The following is a 27,998-nucleotide window of genomic DNA, read 5'->3' as shown; positions in this document are numbered from 1 at the left end:
AATATAATCTGTGGCTAAAATGACAGTCATCATTCTATAATGCTTAAACATCAGTATCATATGACACAGATGGTGACTGGACTGGATCGTGCACTTAAACAGTGATAGCAACAGTATATGTTTGTCATTATACTCACTGGGTACTGTAATGATGGGTGGGGCACCTTTGGGGTCAAGGTCAAACACCCTTATCATCAGCGTTGTTACAGTGTGGGACAACTTCCGGTTTCCGGTAGTCGGTCATATGACGAACACGTGATGACTTTTAAATCATGTTTTCGCGAAGAACAGTCTCATGGCTGGTTTTCAAAAATCAATTCCTATAATTTTCATCTACTTATTGTCTCTCAGGCCCAGTGGAATCAGTTTCGGGAGGTAATCGAGATTATTTCCTGGCGATAAAGATATATTCAAATAGTACACCCGAAACATCATCTCCTGTTAATCAAGTAAAGCAGGCACCTAAGTGAATAAAGATTCTTTAAAACCAAGGATGGGTGTACAAACGCAAGAAATACATGCTAGAAGTATCTTATCTTAATATTTTCGCTGTCTGTGGTGTATATATTTATTTAACTACCACCGTTACTAGTGACGAGAACCGGATGCCATCAAGCGCAATTTATACCAAATTTAGATGCATCATTATATGTTAAGTATGCATGGAAGATGAATCAGGGCATGATTAACCATCACAAGATGAAGGACGAACTCCACTTGAGTGTTTCCAATCCGCGCGTGTCACTGTAACCTTTGACCTCAGTTCAGCTGGTAAGACGGAACTAAACTGTGCTGTCACTTAGCTCCATATCTACATTATCCACCAAACCCTGGCTACATCGGGACCAGTTACCAACACCATGTCGCGATCAACCTTCAAAATACAAATTTCTCCCAAATTTCAGGTTAGTACAATTTAGTTATTACTAGAACGTGTCTTCCGGTGAACGCCCAGCTAACTGTAACAAACAAATTCAGTAAGGAAGTGGAGTTTATTTCCTTGTTGTGAAATGCATTCCCTATTTATTGTGTTATATAATTCATATATTTAATCAAACGTTCCTAGGAACCGTAATAAGTTCCTAGCAACAGATGCTTGTTAGACGAGGCGACTAAATGGATGTGTGGATTTGTTTGTTGTGGATGTGACGTTTGTTATGATTTCAATCGCTTTCGTAACCGTGTTGGAATTGACCTTACCAACCCATGCTTATCATATATAGAATGGCTAACGGGGTCGAGCTCGCTGCCTTGGGGGATGTTTGTCGTCGTCACACTCATCATGCTCATGATGTTAATCACTGGTTTATTGGATTACTTTGTCCAGACTCGAGTTTTTACAGACAACTGTCATATATCGTGTAGAAATAATACAAACCAAACAAAATAGAAAATCACTTTCGTTATTGTTTACAATGGATTGTTTTACAGGCCATCATTATATAGCTGGAATTAATGTTTCTGATTACTGCGTAAACATCCCAAGGCATGCAGGATTCGCTGATCTGTAAAGTCACCGACCTGGATTCGCTTGAAAGTTTTGTTTGTTTGAGTATCAACACCACATTCAGCAATATTTAGTTATATGACGGTGGCATGTAATATTAGAACCGACAATCCAGTGATTGACACTATGAGCATCGATTCACGCAATTTGAATGCGATGACAAACATCAACCATGCCAGCGCGCCTGGCCAGTCAATTCCACAACTCGCCCCTTACGACCACGTGGGTCGCTTAAGATTAATTCTAAACCGAAAGCCGGGTCCGCATGAAACGTTTACTACCTGGGACAGTTTATTGTTAATCCTCTAACGTTAATGTTGTCCTATAACTAAAATACGTTGAAATCCCACCTACCGGAGGCGTACTTCCGGCAACGCCTACATGTACACATGAGGTCACAGTGACCCGACAGTATGGCTCGCAAGGTGTCATTGCACCAACACCATGTTTCCGGAGCTTTGTTAATACGGACGATTTAGGATTGTTGTTTAACGCCGGACTCAGCAATATTCCAGCTATTTGTCAGCGGTCTGTAAGTAATCGTGTCTGTACCAGACAATCCAGTGATCAACATCATGAGCATTGTTCTACGCATTTGGGATACGATCGCATGTGTCAACTAAGTCATCGAGCATGAAAGCATGGGTTGCTGAAGACCAACTCTAACCCGGATCTTCACGGGCAGGACGATTTAAGAAGGGCGCTTTCAAAGCGGCGATAAACCGATGCCACACGCCTTCCCTGTTTCGCAGGGCAGGCTAGTGGTTAAAACGTTCGCTCGTCACGCTGAAGCCCATTTCCGGTGTCCTCTGCCGTGATATTGCTGGAATATTGCTGAAAATGGCGTAAAACCATACTTACTCACTCACTTGGTCAATCTTACAGGAAATCAGGTAAAACATAATGTAACTGTGTTGATATTACGTGTCTGTAAAAACCAAGGCAAACAAAACAAAGCGCAGATGTCTCGAACGCCCTACTGAAGACGAGATTGTGACGTCAGTAGCCCAGCAGTTTGCCACGCCCACTGTCACATCCGCTCCCAACTCTGATAGTGAAGATGATGAACCTCGCCCGAAGCCATCCTTTGCTGAGGCCAATGCAGCATTAGAGACACTACGTCATCTACTTGTTTGTGAAGGTACAGATAATTCTATCTTCGACCCTCTTGCAGATGTCTGTGAAGCAGTTGACAAAATGAAGTCTGCAAGACGTGGTGTGCAGAGCAAAATTGTGGACTTTGTTAAACGTAATTAAGTTATATACATGTATTGTTGAGATTGTTGTGATTGTTAAACATGTTCTAGCTAATGTCTGTGAATGATATATTCAGAATTTTAATGTTATGTCAATGTACATGTACAAGAATAAAGATTTGTAGCCTCAGCATATACGTGTCTCTACATCTCTACAATCCAAGATGGCGGTCAAATGTGAATAACGAACACCGGATATAGCGAACTAAATTTCTTGGTCCCTTGGAGTTCGTTATATCCGTGTTCTACTGTATGTTGTATACGTTTCAACAAAGATTACACTCCCAACAAGGAAACCGGAAGCTGACGATTCCGTCGTTTCCGGTGTGAATGTCGTAGATAACGGCGTTGACCCTAATCGTATGACGCTGGGTATTTAACGATTAAGTTGTGTGGATCCGCGATCCAAAACAACAGAGGTCAGTTTCTGGGTTGTCGGGATGGAGCTTAAAAGATTGTTTGATGTTGAGTATATAAATGACATGTTTGATATTTCTGGTAAAATAACAGTTTTATTGTTCCACATCCCTCTCTCTACATCAAATGGTCCCTCTTAAGGCTGAATGCGTTACAGAATTCTCTACAATTCCTCCGGGATTCCTCAACAGAAGATTTAATTTGAAAGGAAAACGCGCTTTGTGTTACTTGTTTGTTTTTTCCAGCTCTATGACGGAGGTCTGTAAATAACCGAGTCTAGACCACACAATCCAGTGATTGACATCATGAGCATCGATCCATGCAATTGGGAACCAATGACATGTGTCAACCAAGTCAGCGAGCCTGACCACCCGATCCCGTTAGTCGTCTCTTACGATAAGCATTGGTTACTGAAGGCTAATTCTAACCCTGATCTTCACGGGTCCAGTCTGGACGAGTACTAGCTGACTCTATTCTAAAGTATCTTTATTTCACCATGACGTAAGACCCGTGGAGATCCGGGGTAGAATAGGTCTTCAGCAACCCATTCTTGTCATAAAAGGCGACTATGCTTGTCGTAAAAGGCCACTAACGGGATTGGGTGGTCAGGCTCGCTGACTTGGTTGACACATGTCATCGGTTCCCAATTGCGCAGATCGATGCTCATGCTGTTGATCACTGGATTGTCTGGTCCAGATTCGATTATTTACAGACCGCCGCCATATAGCTGGAATATTGCTGAGTGCGGCGTAAAACTAAACTCACTCACTCACTCACCCAGACGTAAACATTATTAGGATGTCAGTATACTTGAAAAATCATAATGATATTTAGGCAGTTCTAACCCGTCAACCATTACTTTATGAAAGGAAAAGGAAGAATCTGTCGAATCACACTCATTTCATCCGCGTATGTTGAGTTCATAATGGGTGCAAGTCTCCTGCAGGGCGAAGCCTCCATATACAGTGTACAATTAGAACTAGTCCCCGTCAACCAATGATGGTCGTAAGAAGCGACTGAACGGATCCAGGTATTAGACTCATTGGCTTGATGATTTACTATCATATCCCGAAGTATTCGACACCATCAAAACAATCAGGTAAACTTATATAAGGGTAACGCTATTTTTCAGGGCATTATCATTTGCAGAAGCACGAGGTCTTTCATTTACAGTTGGAAAGACCGAGGGCTTCTGCCAATGAAAAAAAGCCCTGAAAAATAGCGTTACCGTTATTATAGCTAAAATGGATAGAATGTTTAAGAAAATAAAAACCAACAACGGCATCGGTTTTGAAGCATTTATTGCTAACAACAAACGACGGAGGTCACTGACCCACTTTTTACAAATATGGAAACTTCATAGAACAAAACATATTACGTCACTATTGAGAGTGATGACATTCGACCTTGACCTTGCCCAAACTACCAGCCGCCTTTTTAGTACTCAACAACGTTAGACTTCCAGTCGATGTTTTCATTGCTGCATTTTGCAATTTATGGTACAATTGTTAAGGTTGGCACCGGCAAGAAAGTGCATAATGGCACAGGTACATGTGACGAATGTGAGTCAGACATATCGTCAAAATTAAACCCAAGTTCAAACGAGCCGTAGGTGATTGAACATCAAGAGCTGAGCTCCTTATGACGTCACCTAACAACGGGCATGATAATGGCCCATCGTCAGGCAATTTAGGGGCATTATCAATTTACAGTGGCCCGCTCATTTCTGATAACATGCGGGCATTTTAATGATAATTCTATCCATTTTAGCTATAACGAACATTCTAAGATGCTTCGGTGAAAGATCAAAGGCGCCGACAGTACTTTATCAGACGATAATGTGCACTTTTTTCATGACGTCACAATGTAATTAGCGTCGCTACGCCATTCTCGTCTTCCCCCTCGTTATCAAACGTACCCTTTGGTAACTGACGTCAGGATGCATGTCAGATGTCAATCATGTCATCGCCTCGTACAGCCTCCTATAGTAAGCTACTCCGTAGCACCCGGTGTCTTGGTTTGTAGGTGCTTCACTCGTCTAACATCACTGGTGTAAACATTACGTTTATATTTTTCGACGGATAAAATATCCCAGTTCGACTCCCAATCAAACAATCTTTACATTCGCACAATGCATCCGTGGAATGTCGCGCGACTAGTCAGCTTCATCTGAATGTACTGATCTAGACTTACGTTGGCAGTAGAAATGCGACGTTCACATTGCCCCCATATGGTTATCGTTAATCACAGACGTAACTAAAATAATATAGAGAAAATGTTTAATCCGAACGTACACCGTCTTCAAACTATAGACCTTTTGTTTTCACGGCAACGTGCATCTGAACGTAGGGGTGCAGACATGTCACCGGAAGAGCTCGTCATTTAGCCCTGAGCTAGGATTGTTAATTAATAAGTATCTGTACATTTCTGCATTAATCCAATAATGTTGCATTAAACAATATTTCATATATTCATAACATGTATTCTATTAGCCCTGTAAGCTGTATCCATTCTAACATCCATATGTATTGCGTCGTCATAGCATTGTGACGTCATGGGCACAATTAACAGCTACTGTTCATTAGTTTTACCTAATGATGGGGCCGGAACAGGCCCCGAAACGTTGTATCAAAGAATGAAAAGAAGATGAAATCTAGAAAAGTCTTTGTGTTCATCAATTTGTTAGGTGTTGACTAAGGTATAGATAAAAAAATCAAAGTGTGTCATTGTGCAGATTATATGACGTAATTACACATTGTTGATATCCCAGGTTGTGACTGCGGAAACCTTGCGCGTAAACGTCACTGAACAAACCTATGGACAAACACTTATCATCCTTGTCCCATGAACACTCATTAAAAGACGCCTATTCCTGTCACAGTTGGATTTTATGGACGCTTCGATTTCACAAACTTCCGCCGTGTGAAGACTCCACGATATGACTGGGTTGAGTTGAGTTGAGTTGAGTTGAGTTGGGTTTTACGTCACATCGGCATTATTCCAGCCATATAGTGACGGGATCAAGTGTGAATTTATAAAAGTTTTAAGTCCAAAGTCCAAATGTTATTCAAAAGCATATATATATATTTACATTGTTATAGCACCGAATTCGAACGTAAGCAGTTCGTTATTCACATTACATAACTACAATTTATGATAAAGGTCAACTTCCCTAAATAGTTAACAATGAGATGCCCGCTCACGCGGGAAAACAGATCTTTCCGTTTTGTCGCGTCATAATGTGAGTCCCTTGCAGTCAAAACGTCCACACTGGTCAGGTATGCTTCATCGTAATGCGGGGCGGTGGGGTAGCCTAGTGGTTAAAGCGTTGGCTCGTCACGCCGAAGACCCGGGTTCGAATCCCCACATGGGTACAATGTGTGAAGCCCATTTCCTGTGTCCCCCGCCGTGATGTTGCTGGAATATTGCTAAAAGCGACGTAAAACCAAACTCAGTCAGTGAGTCATCGTAATGCCCTGTTGTTATAAGGGTCGCAGAACATCCGGTCACAGTAAACATGCGAGCGGTGATTATAATAATTAAAACACATATGAAAAAACGTTCACAACAATCAAATAAATAATTCTGAGCTATTATTGTAAAAGTAAAACTTAAAAAGTGCAATCCGCTTGGCAGGGTTGTGTCCTTCAGTCGTGTCAGGATCCGATGGCCGGGCATTGGAACCTCAGATATGCTCTGATAATAAAACAAATCCATTGAATTAAATCGGTATTATTATATTATAAACTCGAGGCGTCACCGTTGTATATGAGTTAAATGACGTGAAATGTGTTGTAAAGATGAGTTTATGATTATTACACATAAATAACGACTTGCATGTGTCTCTGTGGTTGTCTGTAGTAGTCCGGACTAAAGTGACCCGTGAAGATCCGGGGTAGAATAGGTCTTCAGCAACCCATTCTTGTCATAAAAGGCGACTATGCTTGTCGTAAAAGGCGACTAACGGGATCGGGTGGTCATTCTCGCTGACTTGGTTGACACATGTCATCGGTTCCCAATTGCGCAGATCGATGTTCATGCTGTTGATCACTGGATTGTCTGGTCCAGACTGGATTATTTACATACCGCCGCCATATAGCTGGAATATTGCTGAGTGTGGCGTAAAACTAAACTCACTCACTCACTCACCGGACCAAAGTCGGTTGCATACTGCTAGCCCAATGAGAGATCGTTCGGTAGTTTTTTACACGAAAACCGTTTCAAGAAACAGTATACTGACTCTGACATCCCTGTTAGAATTGCTTTGCAGCAACCACTTGTCAAAAAGGCGACTAACGGGATCGTGTGGTCAGGCTCGCTGACTTGGTTGACACATGTCATCGTATCCCAATTACATAGATCGATGGTCATGGTATCAATCACTGGATTGTCTGGTCCAGACTCGATTATTTACAGACCGTCGCCATATAGCTGGAATATTGCTGAGTGTGGCGTTAAACAACCAACCAACCAACCAACGAACAAACAGCTCGTATATGTGCTTGTACAAAGAGTGAGGGAGTGTGTTATATTTTATGTCAAACAAAAACAATACAAGGCGACCAATCCGTGTTTTGTTCTCTTAACGCCGAGGGGCGGTGGGGTAGCCTAATGGTTAAAACGTTGGCTCGTTACGCCGAAGACCCGGGTTCGAATCCCCACATGGGTACAATGTGTGAAGCCCATTTCTGGTGTCCCCCGCCGTGATGTTGCTGGAATATTGCTAAAAGCGGCGTAAAACCCAAACTCAGTCAGTCAGTCAGTCTTAACGCCGAGGTGAGGGGAGGTGAAATCATCATTGGGCTTAACGGAATCGAACCCGCGACCATCCGCTCTCCGGGCGGACGCTCTAACCACTACACCACGGAGGCGGTCTCTTAACGCCGAGCGCCAGGAAGGTTGACAACAAGTACCGTCTTTTCGAGTCATATGACGTAGCCGTGTTAGAAAATCACAGCTGTGGTATCATAATGGGTTAAAATCAGTTGATGGTCGGTCCTACAAGATTTAATTGGGTCACCAAATAAACGAAGACACAAAACAATACAAGTGTTAAAAGCGCCTTCACTGACCAGAGACGGTGATCAATACCGTTAACCGTACGTTATAACGCCTAGCTTCCTTTACGAGTGATACAAATAACGCACCAGATATTGGAACCAGGAATTTCATGTTTTATAGCTACAATTATGTTTTTCATTTTCAGGGACAAAACATGTCGGACCGGAAGTTCATAGACGAGGTTGTCAAGGCTCACAACGAGTACCGATCTCGCCACCAGGCGTCGCCACTATCGCACAGCAAAGACCTGTCATCGACGGCTCAGAAGTGGGCGGACCATCTTGCCTTAACTAACACATTCCAACACAGCAACGACTCTCTGAAGGGAGAAAAACTGGGGGAGAATATCGCCATGAAGTGGTCATCTCGACCTGATGCATACACAGGTAAACTTTCAGAACTCGACCTGACGCATACACAGGTAAACTTTCAGAACTCGACCTGGCTTCTTCGATAACGTTGGAGTGGCTTCCAGGATGACGTTGTATAACGTCGCTCAGGACCACATATCAGTGGCACGCACACACACACGCACGCACGCACGCACATCGGTTATGAACCACGTCAAAAGAATAAGAAAACATTTACTGGTTTTCTGGCAGGCGCGTAGGAAGCCATTTTTTGGTGTAAGCCCGATAGGTTGCTAAGCGTTATATTTAGATAGTATTGAGGGCTTGCCCAACCTATTTAGCAACAATCACGTGTAAGCCCGGGCTTTTGTGTGATGGTAGCTACGCCCCTGCCTGGATCACCAAACCTCACTGGATGTTTTGAAAGACCATAACCTTTGGAAAACCTTTGCAGAAATTCTGTGATAGAACAAACAACATACTTACCGTTCGTTTTCATGTGATGTCAGCCTCTTTGCTGATTTGAATGGCCAAATCCATTTCGTAGATGGTCAAACTCAAAATATATTTCTTAACAAAGTATTGCTTTTAACACAGCAAGATTGTTTCTCGAGTAATATCAAAGAATGGATAAATGGAAAAAAAATATTATTCGGAAAGTTATCATAATGTGATTGAAATATGTGACACGTCGTCTTGCAGGTCAAGAGGTCACTGACCAGTGGTATAGCGAGGTGAAGATGCATACATTCGGCGGAGAACCACGAAGCTTGAGCTCAGGTAAACATCGCATGTAAAGAACACAGGTTTGTCAATATGGAAATGCGGCACAGTTTCGAAACACAGGTCATCATATTAATCTATAATATTTGTCTAGACGACAGTCTACATCCTCGATCACCTAGTGTAAATCTAAATTATATTGTGATTAATATTCTGGACACAACACTCCAGTGACGTCACATTGTCCTGGTGAACCGAAGTATGACGTCAATGACTAAAGAGATAGCCATCCAATCAGATAACTCTCATGAGCGAGAGAAATTCTGTGCTATGTTACCGATATTAGACAGGGAGCTCATGACGTCACTTCTGAAACGAAGCTGTGTTGGCGAATGGAACCAGGGGTAGGTTGCCAGTTGCTAACATACCTCTATTACGTGTGTCACCTGCAGGTCACTTCACCCAGGTGGTATGGAAGGGCAGCAAGGAGGTGGGGGTGGGGAAGGCCCAGACCCGGGACGGAAAGATCATCGTGGTAGCCAACTATCGCCCCGCCGGCAACATGATGGGGGGACTTTGCCAGGAACGTCCTCCCACCAAAAGACGGCAAAATTGTAATCAAGGAAAAAGCCCGTGAGTACTTTGTTTATCACACATATAAATATATCTGGTGTTCGGAAAATAGAAGACGTTTCATGCAGGTTTCGTGAAAGGTTACGACTCGTATGGTTTGACATGGTGTTTTAATTATAGACTTACGAAGCCTTTCGCAACGATCGCTTTGTGAAACGGGACCCTTGTCTTAGCAAGTTTGATGTAAGCGTCTGTTCCCCTCTACAAAAAAAACACTCGCGTTAGGATTTGTACAAATTAGCAATTAACGCTTAAAGGCCTCGTTCGACGAAACTGTTTAACTGTAAGTCAGTGTTGAAGCATCGGAGTAACGATAACCGTGCCCAATTGTGGAGATCGATGCTCATGCTGTTGATCACTGGATTGTCTGGTCCAGACTCTATTATCTACAAACCGCCATATAGCTGGATTATTGCTGAGTGCGGCGTTCGACAACAACAACGACAACAAATAGACATGGTACTAAGATTGTTTTGTGAATTGAAGCTCTGGGTATTTTATACTGAATACTAAACACCAGGCCACGTTCCTATAACGGATAACACAGAATATATTGTTTCTCTGATTTCAGCCGACACAAAGCCAGCCGGTTTCAGCGATGGCGGAAGGCATGTGGTGACGTCACGCGACAGCGGAGGTCCTTTCAAAACTCGATTTGAAGACATGCGCAAAGACTTCTTCAAAGACAGCTCTTTTTCTAGTCACCCCTCTCAGGGCAGTGGGGGCTTCCACAAGTCGGAGTCAAGAAGTGTCCGGACGTTTACCGTCACGGAAGGTGTCGGGCCCAATAAGGTCACGAAGAAAATAACAGAGGAGACGATCATCAAACCAGACGGAGAGAAGATAGTCAACCGGAAAGAGGAAGTGACGTCAGGCGGAAGTACTAGTAGTTATGGCGGCTCAAGTGGTGCTATGGCCGGAGACCCTTCAGGGATTTTGATGTGAGCATGTTGAATAATCTCATGAATGATCACTACAAGTTGGATTGGTCATCAAAACTTATAGGCATGTAATAGACAATAGATGCCAAACGATAAACACGTGTGTATTTAGCTGTACCGTTTCTGGTCACGCCAACATCCAGGGGTTGACATGGGTCTAATTCAGAGATGTTTGTTTCTTGTTAAAAACGCTGCAATATTACAGCTACATGACGGCGGTCTGTTAATAATCGAGCTTGGACCAGACAAACCAGTGACTGGTATAAAGAGCATGGCTCAACGTAACTGGGATGTGTTTCAGTGTTATCACGGTTCGTCATCTAAATATGAGGAAAGTCCAAAGTGACTACTTTTCAGGGGACTATGTTGTGGAAACACCATTTTGAGGACTTCATTATTGGGACAATTTATCTGTGAAATATGTGATGATATTGGTGGTGTCTTATGTGAAAACATTGATCTGTTGTGTGTCAGAGAGGAATTCCCACATGGGCACAATGTGTGAAGCCCATTTCTGGTGTCCACCGCCGTGATATTGCTGGAATATTGCTAAAAGCGGCGTAAAACCATACTCACTCACTCAGAAAGGAATGTGATTTTAATAGGAGAGGTTTTTTTTTAATATTTCACAGAACAAGTAAGAGTGTTTTTTGTGAATATTTCACAGAACAAGCAAGGCAACTGACATTTAGTATCATCAGTTATTTCCCTTTTTGCATGTAGTGTTTTACCTATAAACGCATTACCCGAGTACAATGTCTGTTACAGAGCAAACTTCGCATCGGGAGATCTCCGTTTAAAGGTTCTAGTCCGCAAGGGAAGAAGAAGGGTCGATCAAAGGTACGAAAGGTGTACGCTAGATGTAACGTCCCACCCAGAAAAAGATGAATTCTGTTTTATGTTGTGTATGAATGGTAAAATCTGGACCGGGCAAACCTCTGGTTTATAGCCTGTGTATAGTTGTAACGTCCACCCAGAAAATGATACCTTTTGTTTCTACCGTGTGTGAATGATCGATTCTGAACCAGGCAAACCCCTAGTATATAGCATACTTTGTCGCCATCAGAATATGACAAAACACCATCCGATTGGCATGTAAGTCAGTATGTAAGTCATCTTGTAAGTCAGCAGTCGGGATTGGGAACTAGGAAGCTTTCCACAACAGGACAAAAAGCAAACGATTTCACATTGACCTTCGGGCGGTGTAGTAGCCTAGTGGTTAGAGCGTTCGCGCGTCACGCCGAAGACCCGGGTTCGTCACGCGGAAGAGTGGGTACATTTCTGGTGTCCCCTGCCGTGTTATTTCTGGAATGTGCAAAGAGCGGCGTAAAACCATACTCACTCACATTGACCGTCGAATAGATACATTGTTTGTGCCTAGTTCCGTTTATCGTCAGACATGGAATAAAGTTGAACAGTGTTGCGTACATAATGCAGAAGTGACGGTGCTGACTTAATGGCGCCTGAAACGTCAGCAAGTGCTCCGAGATTGCAGTAATTTAGGGTTGCTATAGGGTCCTTATCTCAAACTGACGGCCCCCCGCGATTCCAGAAAATCAATAATACGGGCTTATATTCTGATGTGTCTGGGCTGCGGGCTTAGAGAGATACAGCGCCTGTGTATCTGTAGATGTTAAGGAAAAACATGGATTTTCGGAAAATCCTGAAGGTAAGATTAGTAGATGGTATGTTTTAACTTGATAATTGTGTATTGATATCAAGCTACATTGAAACATTTTTCAACACAGGCTGCAGGCCCAGACTGTGGCTGATCATCGCGGTCATTCCCTGATCGTTGCCTTCAGACACGTCTCCGCCGCACATCTTTCACCGCAGTCTTTCACCCTCATCCAGTCCTCGCCTTCCGTGGTCTAACCCCCACCCTTGTCCTTCACCCATCTTTGCCCAACATCCACCCTTGTCATACACCCATCTTTGCCCAACATCCACCCTTGTCATACACCCATTCTTGCCCAACATCAACCCTTGTCATACACCCATTCTTGCCAACATCAACCCTCCTGTCATACACCCATTCTTGCCCAACATCCACCCTTGTCATACACCCACCCTTGCCCTTCACCCATACCCATGCCCATACCCTTATCCTTATCTTGCCCAACACCCGCCCTTGTCCTGGTCACATTCTTTACCCCTTTTGTCATATATCCTTCACCCATCCTTGCCCGACATGTACCCCTTGCCTGACATTGTCATACACCCATCCTTGCCCAACATCCACCCTTCTTGTCATACACCCATTCTTGCCCAACATCCACCCTTGCCATATACATCCATCCTTATACCCATCCTGCCCGACATTTACTCTTGTCATATACCCATCCTTGCCCTACATTCACTCTTGTCATACACCCATCCTTGCCCAACATCCACCCTTGTCATTGTCATACCTCTGCTACCCATCCTGTCTGACATTTACCCCTTGTCATACACCCATCCTTGCCCAACATCCACCCTTCATACACCCATTCTTGCCCAACATCCACCCTTGCCATATACCCATCCTTGCCCGACATTTACTCTTTATACACCCATCCTTGTCATACACCCATTCTTGCCCAACATCCACCCTTGCCATATACCACCCACATTTACCCTTGTCATACACCCATTCCACCCCAACATCCACCTTTGTCATACACCCATCCTTGCCCAACATCCACCCTTGTCATACACCCATCCTTGCCGAACATACTTACCCATCTGTCTTGCACCCAGTCCGTATACACAGTGTCCTTTTTCTACACCTCGACCATGTCCTAACCCACATTCCTTGCTCTACACACTGGCCTTTGTCCTACACCCTGCTCTAGCCCCACAATCCATCTCTACCATACAATCCGTTCTTTCAACACCCGTCTTGCCCTACACCCCGTCCTGGCTTCACACCTCAAATCGATATCCGTTAGTCGCACCTTACGACAAGCATGGGTTACTGAATAACAATTCTTCAAGGTCAGCTATTTACAAGCTACTGTAAACTGTTATAGTGTTGTCAACTGTATAAGTCGTTACTCTTTAATGTTCATAATGATGCACATCTCAACATGCTGCAGTTTCTGTTATTGATTAATAGGACTTACACTTAGCACTATCTTCGTCCTGCTCACCCGTGAAAGTCCGTGTTAGAATGAGCCTTCAGTAACCCATGCTTGTCGTAAGAGGCAACTAACGGGGTCGGGTGGTCAGGCTCGCTGACTTGGTTGACACATGTCATCGGCTCCCAAATGCGCAGATCGATGCTCATGCTGTTGATCACTGGATTGTCTGGTCCAGACTTGATTATTTCTAGGCTGCCGCCATATAGCTGGAATATTAAAAAATGCGGCGTAAAACTAAACTCACTCACTCACTCACTCGTCCTTCTCCATTATAAATACACCTGAACAATAGGCTCCCCTGGCTTCACAGGGCCAAGTGGTTAACGTGTTCGCTCCTCCCGCCAATAACCCTGGTTCGATTCCTCATATGGCTACATTGAATCCCATTTCTGGTGTTCCTCGTCGTGATTTTGCTGGAAAATATATAGGAGAAGCGCAAACCCGAACATACCCACTTGTGTAGATACATGTCATTAAAAAACATGTTTTGTGATAACCACGTTAATCCGCATAGAAGCGTTGTCCGGATTAAGGAATCCTTAGTACGGGTGATGCCATTTTGAATACATATCGCCGTCAACAGAAAGAACCGTCCTGAATGTCCGGTTTCCTTGTTAACAAGTTCCCAAATAGTTTTTTACTTCACTTGCATTCTTGGAATCTTCTGGCATGACGCTCAGCAGATGTTCTAATTGCTATCGGGGCGGTGGGGTAGCCTAGTGGTTAAAGCGTTGGCTCGTCATGCCGAAGACACGGGTTCGAATCCCCACATGGGTACAATGTGTGAAGCCCATTTCTGGTGTCCCCCGCCGTGATGTTGCTGGAATATTGCTAAAAGCGGCGTAAAACCAAACTCAGTCAGTCTAATTGCTATCGAAGGACAACATCCTGTTTTGCACTGCCCTTACTGACCAAAGTCAATAAATCGATGCCAGACAGGCCAGCTAGCGGTCAGCAGGTTGGAGTGACCGTTGGCCGAATTTGCTGACTCGGCGCTTTGTGGTGTGGGGCAATTATCGATGTCCTTGAGCAGTTCGTGGAGTCATCGATGATACATAACTCCAGGGAGAATAGAAGACGTAGATTATTGTAGATTATCCCTGATAACTCTTACCTTGTGTGTGGTGGATTTAACCTTCATGTCTATGTGCAGGATGCGCGCAGATGAAAGGGTCCTGTTCGTGTTGCAGCATGACATTAGCGGGTGGTGGGTGCTTGTGTGAGTGAGTGAGTGAATGAGTGAGGTGAGGTGAAATTGGGTATGTTGCTCATATGACGACGTGCATGCGTGTGTATGTGTATGTGCACAGCCCAGACTTAAGCTGGTTTTATAGTGCTAGCCCACTGAGATACCATGCCGCAGTGAAGCATGAATACCCCACTCAGACACATTATACTGACTCCGAGCCGACCAGTCCTTGTTGTACCCATTAATGCAGAGCGCCAGACAGGGACCAACAAGTACCATATTTTAACGTCTTTTGGTATGACGCGGTCGGGGATCGAACCCGCGACCTTCCGCTCTCCGGGCGGACGCTCTAACCACTACACCACGGAGGCGGTCAGTGAATGAGTGAGTGAGAAGATAGTTCAGTGTTTAACGCAGCACCCTGCAACATTCCAGCTATATGGTGGCGGTCTGTAAGTAATCGAGTCCTCATCAGACAATCCAGTGATCAATATCATGAGCAACGACATATTCAATTGGGCACGATGACATGTGTCAACTAAGTCACGTGTCAGTGGCCTCTTACGGCAAGCATGGGTTGGTGAAGTTCAGTTCTAACCTTCTAACCGGTACCTTCACTACTGTAGGGAATTGCGACAATATACTAGCCATTCACGGGGGAGTCACACCGGAGCTGAGCTTCATTATATTTACTTCAAGCCGAGTCCTCAGAGGGGAGAGCTAACACACATTGCAATATATCGATTTTTCAGATATAGATCTCAACACGTATCCTGAGAACTGAGAAGTTTATTCAGTAGTATTTGGGCCATAAGGCCTATGATACAGTTGACAAATACAATTTAAATTACACGTGATCATAAACATTTGAGTTTCATATTGATCTTATTTTGAATAAACACGTATTCACATGTGTACATAGTCTCGTGGACACTGTCCGTATCTTCAGTGTATTCATGCTGAGAATAGGCTGTGTAACTGCGTACAATACGCAATGTAAATGACACGTTGGCGTCCATTGGAGAGTTGGGGGTTGGGGGGTGGGTTGGGCTGTATATTTTGTTGTGTTTTGGAGTCTGTATCATCCCCCCTTGGAGAGTTGACTGGGGGTTTGGGCTGTATATTTTGTTGTGTTTTGGAGTGTGTACCATCCCCTTGGAGAGTTGGGTGGGATTTGGGCTGTATATTTTATTGTGTTTTGAGTGTGTACCACCCCCCTTGGAGAGTTGGGTGGGGTTTGGGCTGTATATTTTATTGTGTTTTGGAGTGTGTACCACCCCCCTTCGTTGAGCTCAACATTCACCCCCAAATGGGCATCATGTGCACTCCCCTTTCTTAAACTGCCTGGATCATTACACCTACATCCCATAAAAATATGTAGATAGAAAAAAATAACATAAAGATATTCCGGATAGCTCACACATGTAACTGGATGTGTATGTAATGTGATCTGTGTTTACAGAGTAGCAGCTCTAGCGATTCCTCGCAAGAACGCAAGCCCAAAAAGCCCGAAAAAATGAGCGACTTCATCGACGGAGCGGTGAAGGTCCACAACAAGCTGCGAGACAAACATGGCGCCTCCAAACTGAAGCACAGCAAGGAGCTGAGTGGGCATGCGCAGAAGTGGGCGGAGCACCTGGCATCTACCGGTACCTTCCAACACAGTCAGTGCATATTCAACGGGGAGAGGATTGGAGAAAACATCGCCTGTAAATGGTCAACCGGCGGTGGAGATTTTTCTAGTAAGTGAGTGAGTTAGTGAATGTGGTTTTACGACGGTTTTCGCAATATTCAAGCTCTAGCACGGCTGGGAACACCAGGAACAGGCTTCACGCATGGTTTTACGCCGCCTTTAGCAATATTCCAGCAATATCACGGCGGGGGACACCAGAAATGGGCTTCACACATTGTACCCATGTTGGGAATCGAACATGGGTCTTCACCGTGACGAGTGGACGCTTTAACCATTAGGCTACCCCACCGCCCTCGATCCGCTACAGCTAATAGTTCGTTATATAAAGTTTAATGACGGTTATATGCTGGCAAATTATAATACAGAAACTCTCATTGTCATCAACCACTGTTCTTTGGGCGGCATTCAAAGACACCTATAGCGAGAAGTTATTTTCGGTAGACGTTCTGACCCTATGACGATGATGTCATAAAACAGGGCGACGTGATTGCTACACGGTCACGTGTGTGTTGCAGGTCAAGAGGTGACTGACCAGTGGTACAGTGAAATCAGCAAGCACGACTACAGGTCGGAGCGCTCTATGGCAACAGGTACGTTTACCTCTTTCCCCAACACTTGCAAATCCAGATCCGATGATATTATTTCAGGGGATTCAAGTACAAACATATAGCCATTGAGAATGTGTGCTGGATTCAGGACACTTTGATTTGTTTGTTTGTTGTTTAACGCAAATAATCGAGCCGGGACCAGACAATCCAGTGATCAACAAGTCGCTTTTTGAACAGTAGAAAAAAGTTGTAGGAATGCCCAAAGTCATACATAGCCTAGATGTTTACCACGTTGACAAATCCAATTACACTGTAAACCTGGATTCGACTCCAGTGTATAATAGATTTCCGACCCGTGAAGATCCGGGTTTGAATTGTTCTTCAGTAACCCATGCTTGTCGTAAGAGGCGACTAACGGGATCGGGTGGTCAGGCTCGATGACTTGGTTGACACATGTCATCGTATCTCAGTTGTGCAGATTGATGTTCACGCTGTTGATCACTAGATTGTCTGGTCCAGACTCAATTATTGACAGACCGCTGCCATATAGCTGGAATATTGCTGAGTGTGGCGTTAAACAACCAACCAACCTACCAACCATAGATTTCCGGCATGCCCAGGGGGCGCAACTCTTGCTCTTTGACCTTCTTAGAAGCCATTCTTGTTTTATGCTATAACTTCATATTGCACTAACTCGAGTCAGTGTGGGAATGATTTGTGTTTTAAACCATCTACTTTCTCTGCACTAATATCACTGTAGGGGATATATGTGGTGTCCTTTTCACAACAGTGACTTGTATGTCGAAGTAACTCTTTTCAAAATATTTTCGTTTATGGAAAATAATCCCAAATCACCAGATGTGTACTTTCTTTTGTGCGTCAGTCTAGTTTCTGATAGAACCAAGAGAATCATTTCACTCATGCTTTGTTACAGGTCATTTTACTCAGGTGGTCTGGAAAGGGAGCAAAGAGATTGGTGTTGGTAAGGCCAAAGGTCAAGGTGGAAAGGTCATCGTTGTTGCCGTCTACAGACCACCCGGAAACGTCATCGGGCAGTACAGAGACAACGTCCTTCCGCCAAAGAAGTAATCCCCGCACAAACAACCCACGACCTCATGAAATACATTCCAGGCGCTCAATGTTCATTTGTAACGTGGAACGTCCAAACTTCCAGAGTACTTCCACACTAGCCTTTGTACCCTGTCCCTTCCTGGTGTGTTATGGGGGCCCTTGTACAAAGCAGCCTTAGCACTAAGGTGCGCTACTCCCATACCTTGACATTGACCTAAGGTAGTCTTAGCGCTAAGGTGCGCTACTCCCATACCTTAACATTGACCTAAGGTAGTCTTAGCGCTAAGGTGCGCTACTCCCATACCTTAACATTGACCTAAGGTAGTCTTAGCGCTAAGGTGCTTAGCGCTTAGCACTAAGGTGCGCTACTCCCATACCTTAACATTGACCTAAGGTAGTCTTAGCGCTAAGGTGCGCTACTCCCATACCTTAACATTGACCTAAGGTAGTCTTAGCGCTAAGGTGCGCTACTCTCATACCTTAACATTGACCTAAAGGTAGTTTTTAGTAGTCTTAGCGCTAAGGTGCGCTACTCTACAATACCTTAACATTGACCTAAGGTAGTCTTAGCGCTAAGGTGCGCTACTCTCTCATACCTTAACATTGACCTAAGGTAGTCTTAGCGCTAAGGTGCTAAGCTACTCTCATACCTTAACATTGACCTAAGGTAGTCTTAGCGCTAAGGTGCGCTACTCTCATACCTTAACATTGACCTAAGGTAGTCTTAGCGCTAAGGTGCGCTACTCTCATACCTTAACATTGACCTAAGGTAGTCTTAGCGCTAAGGTGCGCTACTCTCATACCTTAACATTGACCTAAGGTAGTCTTAGCGCTAAGGTGCGCTACTCCCATACCTTAACATTGACCTAAGGTAGTCTTAGCGCTAAGGTTGTTTTGTACTACGACATCCAGGTATACAAGATCGAAAAGAATAATCATTGAAACTATCTGCCAATCATAACTAGATTGTGATTAGTTTTAAGTCAAAATAAGAAAAGACGTTGTAATATGTTTGTTTTTTTAAAAACATTATTCTGAACTATTTTTGTAAAAGCCCCATTGACATGCCTTTATTGATAAATGTTATTCCGTATAAACTGCCAGACAGAAGAAAGTATAAACTTCAAATCGGATGTAACGAAATACGTTCAAAAATACCACAGTCACCGAAACAATGAAAACATAAAAAACCCGAAAACACACCATTTTGACCCGTATAATCACTCTTACCAAATAACATGTTTTTCCATTTCTATCCACCATCAAACATGGTGTGTACATTCTCATGCCTGGCAGTATTTTTCTCTTGAATCTGTAAACACTGGCAATCACTGACGAACATACAATGTAAAACATTCTTGTGGTAAATATAGCAATACCGCCCCAAGTTATGTAACTGATATAAGCAATATTCCTACTCTGGCTGCACGGTTGATCTGTCAATATAGCATTGCACCTTCAGTCCAGACTGAGAGCATTTAGTTACATGGGTACAAAGAATTCGTAGTTAAGCTACAAATGTGAACATATCTTTCCAATAGGGTTGATTGGTTCGGTGAATGGATATGGGAAATATTTTGCAAACAAAGATAATATTAGCTCTTTGTTGACAAAATAAAAGTAAAAAGAGCAATATACACGATATTACGCACACCTTGTGCGAATTCTTGCCTCTTCTTTCTTGTGTGTTTCAACCCCTCTGGTAGTCATGCTAACTCTAATACTCGCCAAAGCTCCATAACCTGCCTTTGTTTTAGCTCTGGGAACGAACTGATAATGTTATCATTCATGATGGCTGAATGACTGTAAGGATTAAGATGTGACCCAGCAATTCATAACCAATGTTGATTGAAACCGTCTATTGTTTTAATAATATGATATTAATGAGTTGATAATCCGCTAATCATACACATCCTGTTTAACCACTGTTAACCCCTGTCCAGCAGACATTTATATAAATGGCTTCGAGAATTACTATATGGTCACGTGACCTTCCATGGTACAGTTACTTCAGTACTGTGTTCTTCCTGTATGGCGTGCAATACATGTACTCGCAGCGATAATGGGAGGAGGCAATTAACATTATGTAAGGTATTTAGGTGGTATAGTGAGTGATTTGGATTTTACGCCGCTTTTAGCAATATTCCAGCAATATCACGGCGGGGGACACCAGAAATGGACTTCACACATTGTGCCCATGTGGGGAATCGAACCCGGGTCTTCGGCGTGACGAGCGAACGCTTTAACCACTAGGCTACCCCACCGCCCCTTAGGTGGTATAGGATTGTAAGAGCTTTTGTTGTTGTTTAACGCCTCACTTAGCAATATTCCAGCTATTTGACGATGGTCTGTAAATAATCGAGTCTGGACCAGACTATCCAGTGATTGACGCCATCGCTATTTCCGTACGATGACATGCCGAATCCATTAGCGCCTCTTTCAAACATGGGCTGCTGAAAACCAATTCTAACCCGGATTTTCACAGGTCAAGATTGTAAGAACCTGTTTTATAAATGTATTAGGATTTATTTTGGAATATTAACACAAACAATAATGTTATATACAATTATAAGGTCCTAGATCGTTTCAGCAATCGTATCACATGCTGATTTGAGGTCGGTTAAAGATGCATTCTTCTATTTTTGGAAAAGAATAATTTCACTGCCCGGGGAATCTCTAAGAAATGTCTTTTGTTCCCGCCGTAATATTGCTGGGATATTGCTAAAAGTGTCGTAAAACCATGCTCACTATTCTTGGAATACGGTTAACATGATATATCGTTTTAGGCAATGCAACTCCCATCAAAACCGTTATCCTGGTGCAGAATCGACACGCCGTTTTTCTGGAACTACGGTTAACCGGATATATTTAATTTCCTATCCCGGGATTTCACGTTTAATGAGGCTTCGAAGTGTTTTTATTCACAGGTAGACGGGCTCCTGTGAATTTGCATGCATTCGAGCACGCAGGATGATGACAGATCGATCTTTGTGCTAGGATATCTGTGTCTCCCATATTTTAACTGTAATTACAGTAGGCATACCGTTGAGAACACTTTGAGAAGCCGGGCCAGGCCGGAGACTGCTTGGCGTGTCAGCGGGCCGTTAGTAGCTGTGTAGATGCGTTCCCATGTCTGTATCAGACAATTCTTCCTAATGATATACACTTGTTGCCGTATGATCAGTTCATGTCTTTTCATGATCAATTTATATTGTGTTGTTATTTTATTGATTAATGAAATTAAAACTCTTTCTCAATCAATAACACTGCGTTTTTTGTGTGTTTGTTTGTTGTTTAACGACGCACTCAGTAATATTCCAGCAATATAAGCAGTATGAAATTCAGGGTTTAAATCGGTGGGGTAGCCTAGTGGTTAAAGCGTTCGCTCGTCACGCCGAATCCCCACATGGGTACAATGTGTGAAGCCCATTTCTGGTGTCCCCCGCCGTGATGTTGCTGGAATATTGCTGAAAGCAGAGTAAAACTATACTCACTCACTCACTTAAGTTCAAGAACGCAGTCAAACCTCGAGTTATACATGAGAGTGATTGAAGCGCCAGTAATATCATCTTACAATTAACAAGAAGTTGTTATCCTTAAAATTGTATGCTTCGTCATATGTATTTTCATAATACACTATTACGTTATGTTTTATCGACGTAATACTCAAGAACGAGCATGGAGTCTCGTTCTATTATTTTGACCCACCCCCACACACGTGTGTTTATTTATTTAAATTTTACAATTTTTAGGATAAGAACTTTGCATAGAGCGACGTTTAGATGCAGATTCCTACACCGTTATAAAGTTAGAATCTATATCGAAGTGTCGCTCTATGCAAATAACAACACACATAAGCGCGCGCGCACGCACACACACCATAAATATAATTGGACGCAGGCACATACAATAAGTTCCAACCTGTGTGTCTCGTGGGCCACACATCGGGGTAGGCTCTGTAACCTATCTATGTCCGTGTACCCTGTTATAAATATAAGTCAATGTATGTGATGAAACAACAAATACACTTTTGTTGGGCTGTATAGTGATATTACTGGCGTTTTTTTAATAAAGTTTGGACTAATTGTCATGACGATTGTATTCCACGGACCCTCCTTTTATATGGAGAGTAAATAATATAATCATGACGTTCTACCACACCGGAAGCACTGACGTGGACGTGGATCAACCACGTGGGTGGGCGGTCATTCTAGATTTTGACACTTCTTTGTAGGTCGAGAAATCGCCCTGGGCAATTAGTACGTTGGTTTTCAATTATCCACAGTAACACGTAAGCTGTTAACGCTTGTTTCATGCAGTATTTGTGATCAGATTGTCTATAACGTGATGAACGCCTCGAGGCTACGTGCATGCATCAAACTGGCACAGCGAGGGGTAGCTAGTGGGTTCAGTGTGTCTCAGTCTGTGGTTTGCAACACCTTTCTGCAGACACTAAACGTTAATGATCGGTCCCTCACAGGGCGCCTCGGGTCAGCCACATAGACCTAGCATACAGAACAATCAGGTGTGAGATGTCCAGTCTAAACAGCCGGTCAAACCGTTGTCCACTTGGGCCAGGGCATCGGTGTTCAAGATACTGACCAGACGATTAGAGACTGTGTGCAGGCAGCTGATTATATAAGCTGTATAATTGTCCACCACGTGTTATAATCACCGTTAACAAATCGACACGAACCAGCCATACGTCTCTTTTATGGTACCGTAATTGTTTTTCACAGAGTCAAGAGGTCGGTGGGGTAGCCTACTGGATAAAGCGTTCGCTCGTCACGCCGAAGACCCGGTTTCGATTCCCCACCATGGGTGCAATGTGTGAAGCCCATCTCTGGTGTCCCCGGGGGTGATTTGGTTGGAATATTGCTAAAAGCGGCGTAAAACTAAACACACTCACTAATAGACCATTCTTAATGAGGCCTCATGAATATTCATATCTGTACCAAAACGAGGCTAAATTGGGCAAGGACACAATCGCATAATGGCGACGAATCTCAATGTATACTTCCTGGTTTCAAATTTCCCTTGAACGGTACATTACGAAACTGTCCAGTAGTTCAGGGAAATCGCAGAGAAATGGGAAAGGGCTACAAAAATGTTTCTGTAGCATATCCACGGATTGAAGGGTGAATAATTACTGTACATCACGACACATCACGATAAGTCATATGACCTAGATATCTAGGTTACGTTTACCATGTTGCGCAGCATTTATGAAGGGAAGCTACTCTAAAGTCACAATAGTGGAAATATTACCAAGGGAAGTCAATGACGTTTACTTTATCAACATATGAACAAAGCAAAAGACTCAACGTATTTCCTGACCTGGATTCAAATCATCCACTTCCACATCGGAGTAGTGTTGTTAATTCTTGAGTTGGATAATCGAGATTATAAGTAATATATGTAGATCAAGATAGCTTTCCTCGAGTGGATCTGGAGCAAACAAAATTGTATTATTCATGTGATGAAATTATTTGTTTGGTATTTTTTCTGTTTAAAATGTTTTGTCCTACCGACTCTGTTTTATATATATAAGGTATTTATTCACGCATTTATTTTCAGTTGTACCTACTAGTGATGGCGATGTGCGCGTAACTACATGTTACAATCGCAGAGGAAACGCGAATCGCCACATCATCATGTAGAAACTATTTCATTCAATCAACATGAGTGGGACACAAAGTGCAAGACAAAACTGGATGATTTTTTTCAAGTTCTTTCTTGACTGATTTGGAGATGAATAATTATTTTACCTAAATGGACTCATGGTACCTGCATGGGGAATATTTGAAACACTTTTCAATACTGTGTTACTATACCATAAAATTGATTTATTGCAGATCTGGTGTATTTATTCTGTACCACTGTAACTGAAGACCTTTTTAAGGAGAACATATTATCAGATTAACATAACAGGATTCACACTACAGCAAACAGTTAACCTAAATAAATAACGAACACCTGGAGTGCAGTTAATAAAAATTTATTCTGAAATGGTGTCTTAAAAGTCCAATAACAATAGACACATTCACAATAGCTTCCAACTGTAACACTGATAAATAACAATACAATTTTCAGAGGATGCAAATTGAAAATATATTAAGTGCAGTATTTATGTTGATAGAAATATCTTTTCAGATTAGTCTGACATGAATGACAACAATTACAGCTGGATCAATTCATAATTTATCATAGTTTTCTCCCCTTACACATTATCATAATCTCTTACCTATGAATGATTTTTTTTTCTGATTCCCAACTAACTCTTTTCAAACAGGATGAAATACATTTTTTTCATCAATTATTAATTAAACAGCAGCAAATGTGTTACATCTACAACTATGCCATTCTGAAAGACCTTTCTATTATTCAGCTAAATCCATCAATGTGTATGTATTACAGCTGTACACAGCATTTACACAACACAAAAGCACGAAACAATTTCATTTACATTCATGTCTGTCAAATTGTGCTGTTTGGGCAAGGTACTTCACAAAACCTGGGAAGATATTCAACAAATTAAAAAGTTCCAGCTAATCAGTGCCAATGTTTGAAATGATGGAATACTGTAAAATGTTCAATCAATTTTTATCATCATACATGAATTTACAAACTCCAAACTTTTCAAGTTCAAGTTTTCTGTTCAATTTTTCTATTTTGTCAACCTTTTCCTTGAGTTGCCTCTCCTGTTCATGTAATTTTGCTGGAGTTGTTCTATGTAGGACTGGGGGTCAGTGGCTGCTGTATCACTCTCTGCTTCACTGTAATATAAGCATTGTAAAGCATCACTATTATCTCTTCGACCACACAAACAATAAATATATCTCTGGAATTACAAATATACATCAAGGAGTAGAGGCTAACATCATTTCATATTTTAGACAGTATGGGCAATCAATATTTTTATATGTAAATAATATTACTGTATTCTTACTGTATCTGAGATGGTGACTGGTAGATTCCTTATGGGAGGTTCCTGAGCTGGTGAGATGCTCTCTGACTCTGAATTAGCAGCATCTGAAATGGATATTCAAACACTATATATATTTCAGTTGTTGTAATTAGATTGTCCAGTAATATGTCTTGTATCCCTGGAGTACTGGTCAGTATGCAGTAATTTTGAAAGTACATATTTATGATTTTTTTAACAGCATGTGTGTGTCCTGCATATACATGTACTTGAAATGTTACTTTGATTTGCAGCCAATCTAATTTCACTGATACAGAATATTTGCAAATAAAATTCCCTTGCCTTCATGACAAGAGTCTCTCCATATGTCCATATGCTTTAAAAAATTTAATATAATGGACCGTTCATAATTTATGACTAGGGGGTGATGATGATTTTAGGTGCGGTGTTTGTTGGGGTTGGGGTGTCTCCAACCCCTACAGTTTGTTTTGGGAGGCAGGGGGATTTTGAACATGACAATGTGTGTGGGGTGGTGGGGGTGGGGTGGTGGTGTTTGAATGTGTCTGTGTGTGTGACATTCACATTGTACATGCACCCCTAATATTAAAACCTTGCATAGTGAACAGTTTGTACATTTCACGACAGATCTAGACTATGCCATGTGCCGTAATTATTTTGTACTTACTATGAATCATTTTCCAGGATCTCTCCGTATTTTCGTCAACCACTGCCTTCTTCTGAAGGGCATCACTCCCACGCAAAGGCACACAGCAGTAATCTTTCCTTTTCGAGGTCGCCATTTTCAAGGTTGGGTCAACCTATTTAAGCCTCGCTTTCGATTTGACCTCGAGGTCATGCATATTGGCTAAGAATGGTCTATAGAGTCCAGATTCACTCCGGACTCTATACAAGCGTCCTGAAGGGCGTCAACAGAACGTCATTGTTAGACAGCATGGCAGATGGGGGTGGGTGTGTAATGATATGGGGCTGGATCACTTTGATAGAACTATATCCGTGGGAGGGTTACTGGACAGAACTACTGAATTAACAGTCTGGTACCAATAGTTATGCCGTTAGACTAACATCTAGTCCATGAAATGTACGCGGGTTCATTTTCATAAAATGTAATTGAAAGGAGCCCAAAGACTTTCTTCATTTTCAGAAACTGCAGTAGTCTAGGCTTACCAAATATTATAAACTTGCATGGGCTTTATTGGATATATTTGTTTCAGGGTCAGTATGACAGACTGTTGTGACGTTAGCGCAAGACCATTGAAGATCCGGGTTAGAATTGATCTTCAGCATCCCACGCATGTCGTAAGAGGCGACTAACGGGATCGGGTGATCAGGCTCGCTGACTTAGTTGACACAAGTTATCGTATCCCAATTGCGTAGATCGATAGTCATACTGTTGATCACTGGATTGTCTGGTCCAGACTAGATTATTTACAGACTGCCGCTATATAGCTGGAATATTATTATTGCTGAGTGCGGAAAAGTCTGTCCTGGTTTTTGTCCCCTACCCTCATTTACCTGAAACTAAACTTGTAAACATATGTGCAGTCATAACATTCTCCACGTTCCACTATCCTCATCGTCATAGACCCGTGAAGATCCGGGGTAGAATAAGTCTTCAGCAACCCATGCTTGCCACAAAAGGCGACTATGCTTGTCGTAAGAGGCGACTAACGGGATCGGGTGGTCAGGCTCGCTGACTTGGTTGACACATGTCACCGGTTCCCTTTGCGCAGCTCATGCTGTTGATCACTGGATTGTCTGGTTCAGACTGGATTATTTACATATAGCTGGAATATTGCTGAGTGCGGCGTAAAACTAAACTCACTCACTCATCGTCATATTGTCAATGTCATCTCTGAGTATTGCGTTCAAAGGACATCTCATTGCGATATATGTATACATATAGTCAGTTGTGGAATGTTCTCGGTATGCCCATGATAATTAAAATTCCACAAAGGAATAGGGGGAACGGATGACTCTTTTGTGATTCAGTTGACACCGAGGGCTCCAGGTACATACATATATATAATGTTGATCACGGGGTATGAGTAACAGTAAAGTTATCTAGGTCATGTTTATTTAACTGTATCAAAATATCGTAAGCGACCAAATCTGATACGTTCACCTTTGTCATAATGGCAGATGTAGCCATCGAAACGCGAGGAAATAAAGCGTTTTAAAAGAAACAGAAACACAACGCGCGTTCAAAAATAGGATCGGTTGTCGTTTTTATTTCTTCGCAATGAGTACATCGGTATTGTACTTCATATATATTTTATTAGGACGTGCTAGCGTTCATCTATACATTGTGTGTGATACTATGGACAAAGAGTAAAAATACTGCGCAAGATAAAAGACCTTCTCGACTTCACAGACCGCATGTTGTTCCGCAACAATGATTTCTCCCTGTGTTTTCACCAAAAGCGCAGTGAACCCTGGGATAGCTTTGTTATCAGCAGCCTAAATCACTCACGCGTAGAAATGGAAAACTTAACACTGAACTGCATGTCGAAGGGAGGTAACTGCGTGAGGCATGAACCACAT

At 42.6% G+C, this 27,998-nt stretch overlaps 1 protein-coding gene and 1 long non-coding RNA gene across 2 annotated transcripts; both read left to right on the top strand.

Moving 5' to 3' along the window:
* The first annotated feature begins 42 nt into the window (after nt 1-42).
* LOC124259982 (cell wall protein PRY3-like) lies at nt 43-18,956 on the top strand. Its single transcript, XM_046694206.1, is given in 12 exon segments — nt 43-375; nt 8,387-8,627; nt 9,294-9,371; nt 9,767-9,882; nt 9,884-9,947; nt 10,519-10,888; nt 11,190-11,199; nt 11,657-11,728; nt 16,662-16,941; nt 17,408-17,482; nt 18,375-18,696; nt 18,872-18,956. Coding segments are annotated over 11 exon segments (1,719 nt in total). The 5' UTR covers nt 43-117; the 3' UTR covers nt 18,530-18,696; nt 18,872-18,956.
* Nucleotides 18,957-19,290: 334 nt separating this feature from the next.
* On the top strand, nt 19,291-21,772 carry LOC124259979. Its single transcript, XR_006893972.1, has 2 exons — nt 19,291-20,610; nt 20,785-21,772. It is a non-coding gene; the product is annotated as an uncharacterized LOC124259979 (long non-coding RNA).
* The last annotated feature ends 6,226 nt before the right edge of the window (nt 21,773-27,998 follow it).

This window comes from Haliotis rubra, unplaced genomic scaffold, assembly GCF_003918875.1.
Source record: "Haliotis rubra isolate DU_JTF1 unplaced genomic scaffold, ASM391887v1 Scf746, whole genome shotgun sequence".
Classification (NCBI taxonomy): domain Eukaryota; kingdom Metazoa; phylum Mollusca; class Gastropoda; order Lepetellida; family Haliotidae; genus Haliotis; species Haliotis rubra.
Note: the sequence above shows the minus strand (reverse complement) of the source record. Positions and strands in the feature narration are given on the sequence as shown.